The 11,466-nt window shown below is 41.1% G+C and overlaps 1 protein-coding gene across 3 annotated transcripts in view; it reads right to left on the bottom strand.

The window, feature by feature from the left end:
• Positions 1-8,667: 8,667 nt before the first annotated feature.
• The window catches only part of pex14 (peroxisomal biogenesis factor 14), a 44,507-nt gene continuing 41,708 nt past the window's right edge, over positions 8,668-11,466 (bottom strand). Inside the window, exons 9-10 of one of the 3 annotated variants that reach the window (XM_022741896.1) lie at positions 10,554-11,032; positions 8,668-9,167 (exon numbers count right to left, since the gene is read on the bottom strand). In XM_022741896.1, coding sequence (XP_022597617.1) covers positions 9,148-9,167; positions 10,554-11,032 — 499 coding nt within the window. In that variant the 3' untranslated portion in view covers positions 8,668-9,147. Of the gene's footprint in view, positions 9,168-10,436; positions 11,033-11,466 lie in introns of those variants that run through there. The other 2 variants (XM_022741898.1, XM_022741897.1) reach the window with 2 other exon arrangements.

Genomic DNA, 11,466 nt, shown 5'->3' with positions numbered 1-11,466 from the left:
GGGGGGGTGTAATGTTACATGAGAGATGTTATTTAGTAAACATGCAGTTGTCGTCTTACAAACACAAACAGAATCCAGTGGAAAGATAACAGCTTGTGAAAAATGAGCCTCCTGTCAACCCTGTTACATAAATGTTTACTGAGAAATACCAAACGTTGTGTTCTATTTGTTTTACTTTGCCTCAAGTTTTCCCATTGCCGTAGATTAGTCATCCCCAGAGTTAAACACGACTTTGCCAGCAGAGCAAACAACTAGTAGCAGACGATAAACCAGAAGCAAGTGCACTAAACGGTTGATCCAGGCTGGCTCGTGGCCACATGGCCATTACCCTTCAAGTAGTTTGCTTCAGAACTGGACCAGAGGTCTCCAGAGTTGAGTGTTTCATCACTTTATAAGCCTCATCCAAAAGGAGAGAGCTTGGAGCAAAAAATCTAATGGGCCAGTGCTCTCTCAGAAGCCAGAGTAATTCTCATTCCACTTCAATTGCCACCGCGCAGCACCGCTAACTGGCAAGAGAAGCCTGCTGCTGCTGCTGCTTTCTTGGCAAACAGAGAAGTTCTTAAGTGCTAAGCTGTAAATTTGCTTAATTTGACATGAGTCCGAGGGGAATGGGATCGTTTTCTTTCAGGGAAAAGCCTGGCATATTGGCTGACAATAAGCTGGAATGGTCCAACATGGTGTTTCTGCTCTGCGATGACGACTGGAACACACAACGGACAGTGTTTGACAGAGCTGTAAAAGCGTTTGACTCTGGCACCAGCGATGTGTGACTCATTCTTATGTTAATGCTGTGACAGGCTTTCAACTGTAATTTCTGTGGAAAAAAAAAAAAAGATTTTTTTTGTTTTTTCTGAAGTAGCTTAAAGTGGTTTGTGTGTTTGTACATAAAGGAAGTTCACATTTACTGAATGTGCATACAGTTCACTCACACACACTTGTATTAATCTGCCTTAATAAATTCCTCTTATTCTGAGCGGCAATGCATGTGCACAGCAAGTTAAGCAGATGAAGCAACAGCCGACACTCGTGGCAGGAAGTGTCACTCATTTTTTGACTTGGGACAGGGATCAATAAAAGGTCAATAAAAAAGACGCAGTTTTGGTCACGGATGTGGAAGTAAAACCTTTTTTTTTTTTTTTAAGTTCATGGGGACAAGTGAGTGTTGTAATGCTGCCTCATCAGAGAGAAGTTACTATAAAATGAAGATGAAAATGTTTGATTTGAAAAGAAAATGAAATATAAGATTTTGTACAAATTGCAATCTGTGTTGCATATTCTATGATTAAAATCATGGTTTAAATTCACACCCAGTTGCTATCTGAAAACCTCATGAAATGATTACGCACACTGACTATTCATGTATTATAATATTTTCTATATTACCTATATAATAATTCAAAAATAATTAATAAATCTCATATTTGTTTTCAAATGATCTTTTTCCTGCACAAAATTTGCACTGAGTGACAAAATAGCTGTGCAGACTGTGAATAATTGTTAGTTGCGGTTAAATAATAATATCACACTCTGAGACAGGCAAGACAAGTAAAAAAAAAAAACACATTTCTTTTGACCTGCTTTGGTGGTTTGCTGAATATTTTTGCTGTGGAAATATGGAAAAAGCATTTATGTCACTGCTCCCCTGTGGATGACACTGTCTGGGTGGGAGTGAGGTTAAACTTGAAATAGCACGGGTTGAACAGAAATGTGACAACTGTGGCATTTGCGAGACAGCATGTGGTGGAGTCTTTTTTTTTTTTTTTTTTTTTTTTTTTTAAAGATTTCATAAAAATACTTAGCGGGTTGCAGTAGAACAAAGTTTGAGAGTTTACTGTTGTTTGGTTTCATTATTACAGAACTGTTCCAACAGATTTAAAATAAAAACATTACAATCAGTTTTATTTCTGTTGAATGACTCTTGAATATCACCAGCACCCCCCCCATGAACATCACGAGAGCCTTTAAAAAGACTGGTTTCAGTATCACAGCTGTGACCTTCATAAAACAGCGCTGGGCAACAGGTGGGCATCATGTGTGTGCTAATCTTCCACATTATGGTTGTTGATAACAGACACTGCACAGCCCCGCTCAGTTAAAACTCAGTAATTTAATATGGAAGACATCAGCAATGTGATATTTGTAGCATGGAAGAAGCAAAGGTTGGGAAGATTCTGCTGATGCTAATAATAGAAAATGTCCATCATTCACTATGGGTTTCTGTTACCAAAAGAATTCTGTGAGTACCGCAGACCCTCCAAAACAAGACATTGGGTGTCCACTGAGGGATTTTGGGATTACTTTTTTTTCCCTTACTCTCCTCCTCGCTACGGGCATGAAAATGTGGATTGTATTTCACTGTGACAATCCATGCCAATTTTGGAGGACAAGGTCGGTGAATGTGCAGCCTTCCCCCTTTTCACAAACCATCCTACTTAACCCATCAACTCTCACACGTGGCTCATGGCGGGTGAAAAGTTCGGAGCTCTACGCAGCCAGGGGCTAAAGCTAGAGAAAGCTAAAGAAAGCTCATTTTTGAATGTTGAGGTTCTGGGCTTTCAAAAACTAAAAGTGTTCACCATAAACTTTCAAAATAGATGAAAATATATATTTATTCTGGGCACAGGCTGAAAATAAAAGTTTTATGGGCATTATTGAACTTTTTAACTAATCTTATCTCATCGTTTTCAGTCACCTGGCAAAGACTCTGGACTGTTGCTAGTCTTTGCTTCTGTCCATCAGTTAGCTGAGTTCACAAGACGTAGTCTAGATGTGTGAATTTAGGTTTTAACTGGTCTTTCCTTGCTCGAACTTGCTGAACTGCAAATGAAGTAAATGATTAAAATGCTATGCTATCAGAAATTTGCCACATTGTCTCTACAGTCAACATCTGCCTTGCCAGTTCGTAAAACACAACAGTAATTACATCAACAGTGCATATCAAGTTTTTACTTTTAAGCATGTTGGTGTCGAGGCTCTACAAATGTCAGTATGGGTGGTTCAATCGCTCCACCACTTTGGTTCAGACTAAAATATCTCAACAACTATTGAAAATATTGCCAAAAATCTTAGTGCAGACATTCATGGCTCTAAGATGATGAATCCTTGTGACTTTGTTGATCCTCTGACTTTTCTGAAAGCACCACCACAGAGTTCATATTTGTGATTTTGAGTGAAATGTCCTGAGACCTGTTTGATGGATTGTCATGAGATTTAGTGCAGACATTCATGCCCCCTTCCAGAAGAACTGGAATAACTTTAGTGATCCCTCCCTTTTCCTCTAGTGCCACCATCAAGTCAAAATTTGGATTTGTCCAATAATTTGGTTTATGATCACATACCTGAGAAGCTAAAGACATACCCATCAGATTTAGCTGTGTAGCGGTTTAGTAAATTAAGATCAACATGGCAGGCGTAAACATTATACCTGCCAAACATCGGCATGTTAGCGCAGTCATTGTGAGTTAGCGTGCTGACATTAGCATTTAGCTCAGCTATGAGTCGTTAGCATGGCTGTGGATTCTCGCACATATTTTTCTTTGTTTTGAGTTGAATAGTCTTGCTAACAGAGCGTGAGGAGAGCTGTGAATCCAAAAAGCCATGAAGAAGACGGCGCTCGACTCTTTTTCCCCCTTTACTTTCTTCTCCCTTCCCCATTCCCCCCCTCCCCCGCCCACCTGGCTGCTAGCATGCTTCAGGTGTTCCACAGTCAGGTCCTGTGATTAGTCTAATTTGCACAAATGTTGGCGAGCGCTGCACCTGTTGCCCCTGTGCCGCCTGCAGCCGCGGTCCCTCAGCAGGCTGACAGGCCTTCCCTTGGATAATCCAATCTCCTCACCATGGCGTAGCTGCTCTCCACCAGCGCAGGACAAGGGCATTCATTTTTTCTACCTCTTGTCCCCCTTCATGTTCTCATGGCCACCTCTCTCCTGATGGCTCATTATTGGACCATTCATAAATACTGCCACCCAGAACTCACCTCCCTTTTTTTTTTTACAGCCTGCCACTGTTTTTCCTCACGGCTCCTCAACAGTGCCTTCCTTTACCTGCCAATAAGGTGGGTAAAACTTTGCTGCAGGTTCAACAGAGGCCCCACAGCCTTCCACATGACAGCCTTCCAGTATCCACGTACTCCATTTGGATTTGAAACAGCGCCAGGAGAAAATCAAGTGACACAGGCCACACAGAGTGGGAGGGAGGGAATGTGATCCCACTTGATTGTTGAGAGTTTATATAGCGAGTGATGACAAAGTGCTTTATGACTTTGCAGTGTTCGCTGGGCCCTGCGATTGAAGCCTTATACAGGCAAAGTCCCCCTGCTGACCTTGGCTTGTCAAATGTTCTCATTTTCACCAGGAAGGAGCCAGTGTTCAGCGGCTACTCAGAACTGGTGTGCTGCTTTTAGAGAGACAGGCGCGGAAAGCTTTTGGAGGTGACCCATGCTTCCTTACTTTCACTGCTGAAAACACTATTGAGGAAAAGCATCAGTCAGAGAAAGGCTCAAGGCCACCGAATACTAACCCTATGATGAATATAAAACTATTAATATTTTCAACAAGACCAAGAGTCCACAGCCATGCCCAGCAGCTCTCTGAGACTGCACTTTGAGCTAAATGCTAACCTCAGCATGCTCACAATGGGCAATGCTAACATGTTGATATTTAGTATAATATTTATCATGTTGCCATCTTAGTTTAGCATGTTTGCATGTCAACATTCACTGATTAGCACTACAAAGTATAGATGAGACTGATGAGAAGAGTTAGTTTTAATCCAAAGTACTGGAAACATTAAACTTTTGACCTGATGGTGGTGCTGTTCCTACAATTGATCCTAAGGGGAACATGAATGTCTGTGCCAAGTTTCATAGAAATCCAGCTGATGGTTGTCAGTACATTTCACTGAAGACCACAAATCTCAATCTTAATGTAAAAGTAAAAGTCAGGCGATCAATCCAGCTGGAAACCGTGAATATAGGTACAAAATTTTGTGCCAGTCATTCTGATGGATGTGAGAACTTGGTGGTGGCGCTAGATAAAATGTCAGTGGTTAACCAGAGTTATGGGGATTCATCCTCTGGGCAACATGAAATGTCAGTACAAAATTTCATGTCGAAAATCCATCCAATAAATGTTGAGATATTTCTGCCTGGTCCAACTGGTTGACTCGCACATCACTCCCTATCGGCCGACGTTGAAATAGCTAGATCCATGCTGCTAGCGTGGCTAAAATCTGCATGGTCTCCAGAAACATAGATTATACAACAGACACTAAATTGCAGGACTTTGATGAGAACATCTTGAAATGTGGTTAACAGCGTTTCACCACAGATGGTGATAACATCAGTTCAAACTAGGATTCCCGAGGAGTAAAAGGATATTTCCAGAGGGGTAAAGCAACCACTAGTGTTCTACAGGCCCCGTCACACATCAAGTATTACATCAGATGCCTGCCACATGCATCTTATCTCACAGGGAAGAGGAAGGAGTAGCATTTCATCCTCAGGCCTCCTCTTCCTGCTTTGTCCATGACCTTTCCTATGCAAATTTTTTCACGACACTTCCCCCTTGGAGAGAGATGTCTGGAAGCCATGTTGGGTGGAGCTTGATGCTTCAAGAACTGGACCTGTACTGGTGGGATGTAAATTATCCTGAAAACAAAAGCTGGATCGGGATCAACGCTCAAGGACTTAAGGAGGGGTCTTAAATGAGTAAAGATGATGTGTGTATGGTGCAGCAGACAGAGCCACGGTAGCCCTCTGACTGGCTGCTATGGGCTAACAACCCTTGCATTGATCCAAGGAGACACTCAGCCCTCTAACCTGCTGAGTGCTCAGTTCCAGTGAACAATGGAGTTCAGAGCGCGTCGATACACTATCCTAGTGAGTGCTCTCCGTTTAGCAGCAAGATTGATGAGGTTAAGGCTCCCAACTGGGGAGCCAAATGGTGTCAAAACCAAGGTGTTGCTTTGGACAAACAATCCCTCACTACACTAGCACACTGAGAAGCGCTGGTTACTGGCGAACACACCAGCTGTACCCAGAAGTGTATTTATACAGACTATGTTTGTGAAAAGCTATGCAAGCTGCAGTGGAGGTTGTTAAGAGTGTTAAAATGTGGATGAGAATATGAGGGTAGGATAGGCACAGCTTTCTGAACAGGAATTCTCTGCAAATCCCTTAAGACACTAAATGATGTACAAGTGGATTTATTACAGTAGGTCCCTATAAATCTAAGGTTGGCCTGAACTCCAGGGAGAGGTTAATGGATTACAAAGGGATGTGGTATCGAACCTCACAGAAGTTTATACACCTCATCAATATGTGAAACGCTATTGATCATTTAGACCTTGATAAATTAAATTTATACAGTTGATTATGCATATTCAGAATGCCCTGTATGAGGAAAATCTGGCTTTTTCAGTCTGTTTTCATTTTTAGGATGAAGATCTAAAGTGTGACATAGGTGTAGTGAGACATTGTTAAGACCACAGAAAACTGCATATTAAGATAACAAACTGTGGCGGTTTGTGATGTGAGCTGTGCTATTAATGCTAGGAGCCTCATGGAATCATCAGCGACCCAACCAGTGTGAGAAGATCAAAAATTTTGAGGTTTGTTTCTCAACATGAAACAAGCACCAGTTCACAGAGTTTCATAAACTTTGCTAATAGAATTAATCCATGTTTCACATATAGCTCTCAGTCAGTTGGTCAGTCAGTCCAACACTTTAGATTCCAATTAAAGGGGAATTCAACCAATTTTGCACATTAAAGTCTGTGTACAAGTCTCGAGGAGTTCACACAGCAATTGTGAAGAAAGTTGTATAAAACCAATTGTGGCTCTAGAGGGAGCTTCACAAAATCTCATAGTAGGCTACTAGCGCGAGGCTACATTAGCGCCTACTAGCATAACATACTAAAACGATATCTAGGGTTTGCTCCATCAACTTCCCATCATGAGCCCGACAATGTTATAAAAGTGCAATGCTAAATCAATGGAGTATACATGTTACATATACTAGGATTGAAACAATCGCGTTTCATTTCTTAAGTTAGCTACATAAATACATGTAGCTATGCTAAATACTAATGCAACTACGCTGAACCACATGTAGCATTATTACAGCTCACCTATACTCAGGATTTATTGCTCTTATGCACACTCATGTTAACGGTAGAACTAAATTTAGCTGGGAATGTCACAGAAGAGCACAGACTGCTAAAAGCCAGGGAATGTGAAGCTGAGCCTGACACGCTGACACTGACATACTGAAATGGACATTGTAAATAGGATAAACTCTTCTGATTCAGGCAACAACATGGCTTTTCACTGGTGCCACCTCAGACCAGCCCTGAAATGTTTTGCCCATCTGGTGGTAATAATCTAAGATGTGATCTGAACATTTTAAAGTAAACATATAAATCAACATAATTTAAACATTTCTAAACATCAATTTGACAATATTATGTTAGTTGTTATTATGTTGTTGTTTGTTCATCAGGTAATTTTCAAACACTTCAAAGTCCATAAATGGCACTGCTCCCTGCTTTCATGTAGGATCTAGAAGACACACACTAATGACATCAGATTACTGAGAACAATCACAGCTTACCTTCTGTCTCTGCAATTATTAAACTACCTCTCCTTTCTTTTCCTTCTTTCTGCCTGCCTCACTCCACCTCAGTATTCTTTACTGCTGGATTAAACAAAAATAATTTATTTTAAAAATAAGCAATTAAAAAAAAAAAGAAAATAAATGAGTCTATGTGTAATCTTTAACATCTTTAATGTATTCAAAAAGGAATAGGAAATCCGACTCGAGAAGGCAGCACTCCTACTACAGAAACCAAATGACAGGAACTGACAATCCACCTACAGAAATAAACAAAACCTCACATGTTTAATGTGTAACTGAGTCACTTACTCATTTCCAGAGGGAAAGCTGAAAAAAGGCTGAAAGTCCCTGCCTTGTCATGCTTTCTGAAAATTCACTACTGAGTGATTCATGATTGTGCACAGAGTATATGCACATGTACGGTAGTATTCTCATCTGTATCTGGTCTTACAAATGCATTACAGCTGCTTATGAGAGGTGATACAAAACCCAGAAAGGAACCACAGAGATTAAGCTGAAGCTTTGACCTAAAATTGGCCTTTGTATGTGGATCACTTGACATTCAGACATGTTGGATTTTTTCCAAATGGTAAAAATTGACAGTAATTTACAGTACTGCTATTACTTGATGTATAAGGCTCAAGCTTGTCTCAGAGGATGGAAAGTCTCTCTGGTCTCATTTTATTATTACCAAACTAAATTTTTAGCCAAACAGAAAAAATGCCACAAACTGTTACTTGATATGAATATTGCAGGAAACTTTCCTACCGCAGCACATACGCAACCACATTCATACAAACAACTCTGAGGAATTAAAAGCAAAAACAAAATGACACAACCCACTTAAGCAACTGACAACTTGACAACTTCAGTGTAATTTGAGTATTGGTTTGTTATTGTGCATTTTGTTTTCCTTTAATGTTAACAGAATGGATGGAAATACAAATTATGTACATTTTACTCTATTAGGATTTACAATCACCACTGTAACTGAAGGAAAAGGACACAAATGAAAAACAGTAAATGTAAAATATAAACATGAAAATCTCAGTAATACTTGGTTTGTCCTTTAATAGCAACATACAGCAGTGTGTATTTTGTGTCCAGCTGGTTTCAAATAAATATAAAGCAGTTTCTTGTTGAAATGAACCAAATTTATTACAGTTACGTACACTTCTGTCTTACACTCAGATAGTGATCAGCAGCTTACAGAGAGGACTGATCACTGAAACCACAGTGCTATGAAGCGAAAGTTACACCACTTGATTTTGTACTTCTTTTAACCAACCTTATACATCCACACAAATTCATTCTTACTAAATCAAAAATATATATCATTTACAGGATACTGCAGTATTGTTGTTATCATTTGACACTTAACCTAAATCCAATCAACATAACTAAAAAAAGAATGTGTAGACTAGGACTGGTGTCACACAGAAATGTTCAGCGTCCCTCTACCTTTTCTGTGTTCCTATGAAGGCCATGTGATGGAGGTGGAAATGGCACGAGCGCTGATATCCCTCCTTCTCACTCATGGACTCTTCTTGTTAGCTGGAGACAGAGTGAGTAATTCAATAAGTCAAGAATTCATTTATTGCTTTCCTTTTCAATCATGGGGCAACTTTTTTTTTTAAACTTCCCCCATCCACCTCCACACCGAGAAAAAAAAAAGTGATAGAAGTTCTGCAACTTCCATCTGTGGCAGCCCTCGTTGTCTTACTGCGGCTTAATTACAAAATATTGGCGCCGTTTTCTGTAAAGATTACTCACTGTGGGAGGCCCTACATAATTTGGACCGGAGGGTTTGTCACGGAAAATAATACAATGCAACTGGGCTTTCTGTATTAGATTTCCGCTTTTAGCCTCCTTGACATTTCAAGCTGCATGAACTAATACATCTGTTATTTGTTGATCATTTGATTATTAACATACTTCACAAACCAAATCAGCTGCCCTGCTGGAGACACAGATACAGCTCAGCAGACAGTCTGGGTTTCCTCGCCTGCCACACACAAACGCACTCGCAAAGATGCACAATTCAGCCCTCAGTGAAAAAGGAAAGCGGGGGAAAAAACATTTATCTTCCCCTCCTTTGAGCGTATGAGCACTCTGACACCGGCATGGAACAAAGCCCGTCATCACATTCTAATCTCGAATTTCAGGGCTTTTATTTCACCCAAATGCCACCCTGCTGGCCTTGTGAATTATTGACAGACTGACACCAATGCGAAAGGACACATAAAAGAGGCTAAAAGCTCCGGCCCTGGAAGAGCTTGTCCTCTCCTATCGCCATCAACAGGGAGACAAACTGTGTTAATGCTTCTCTGGAAGCTCACGGTAACTTTTGAGACTGAAGAACCAACATATGACTCCTGACCCACAGCTGCACTATACAGCAGAGATACTCTGTGCAGCACCGCCTCTTTGGTCTGTATAAGAGCCTTAGTTACAATTACAAGGACACCAAGGCAAAGCTGTGAATTATCTGATCAAATCATGAAAATTAAAAGCAGTAAGTCACACACGGTTAGTTCTGCATACAGCCTTTTAAAGTCATCCTGATTTGACTATTGCCTGTCATTTCTCATCACAAAGTAACGTCACAACATGGTACTTGGCTCGGCATGCAGTCATTTAGTTTGCATGATGAAAAGTAAATTGAGGTAAGCCATGTGTCAACTAGACAATATTTGTCAGTTTTGCGACTTCTCACATCCAATGCCTACTCCTCATTTTGCTCAAGATTAAGATGTTATAGAAACAAGTGGAAACAGACAGTGAGGATGGATTTAAAAAAAAAAAAACAAACAAAAAAAAAAAACAAACAGAATGAGTGCGAGCGGAGAGCAGCAGATTGAAACAAAGCCATCAGCAGAGATGAGAAGTGGTGTTTGGAGAGTGTTTTTGTGCTTTCTACTGTTGTCTAATCCACCTCACTCTCATTGCTGGCACCCTCGGGCCGCCTCAGTTTGTCCACCTGTTCATTAATCTGTCCGTCTCCACCTCGCCGATCCTCTGTCTGCATGCTTAGACCCTCCTCCTCCTCCTCCTCCTCCTCCTCTTCCTCTACATGGCTGACATCATCCTCCTCCTCTTCCTCCTTCCTCTCCTCCTCCCCCTGCACCTCCATGCGGACCTGGTCCTTCAGGTCCAGGGGCAGCACTGTGCTGAGGACCACGGTGCCGACATCTCCATTGATACCGTGAGCTCCATCAGGCCCCCCCAGTAGTGCATCCTGAGGGCTGTGGTGTCCATCTTTGATGGGGGAGGTGTTGGCTGACTCATTACTGACAGGGGAGATGTCGCTGCTGCTGTTGGTGTGGTTAATGGACGGCGAGCTGGATGCTGAAGGCGGCTTCAGGGGAATTTGCCACGAGGGGATCTTAGGAATAGTGGGAGTGGAGGGGAACTGTCTCCTGTGGGCAGGGGGACAGACAAGAGAGAGGAAGAAAGTGAGAGCTGATGATGAGCCTATCAAAAACCTCACCGCGATCAAAATTTGTGAAGAGCTTTCCCACGATCTAATCAGTCATACTGCAACCACAAAACTACATATATAACACTAGAGCATGCACAAACAAAATACACACAAAGCACCCTATGTAATTCTCATAATTACAGCAGAGAAAATGGCTTTCCCCCCTCAAACAGCCAGATGTTCATCACACCTGGTAAAGATGCTCTAAGATTTTTTTTTTTAATTACCCCAACTGCAGCTTTTAAGATCAAAAAGACAATGTTGAATTGTAACAGGATCAGCACTACTTGGTGTTTTGAAAAACTGTTTGGAGATAATTTGGATCATTTGAACAGGAAGGGAACAAGTCTGGAGACAGATGGTGATACAGAC

Source organism: Seriola dumerili, unplaced genomic scaffold, assembly GCF_002260705.1.
Source record: "Seriola dumerili isolate Sdu_G_001 unplaced genomic scaffold, Sdu_1.0 BDQW01000056.1, whole genome shotgun sequence".
NCBI lineage: Eukaryota > Metazoa > Chordata > Actinopteri > Carangiformes > Carangidae > Seriola > Seriola dumerili.
Note: the sequence above shows the minus strand (reverse complement) of the source record. Positions and strands in the feature narration are given on the sequence as shown.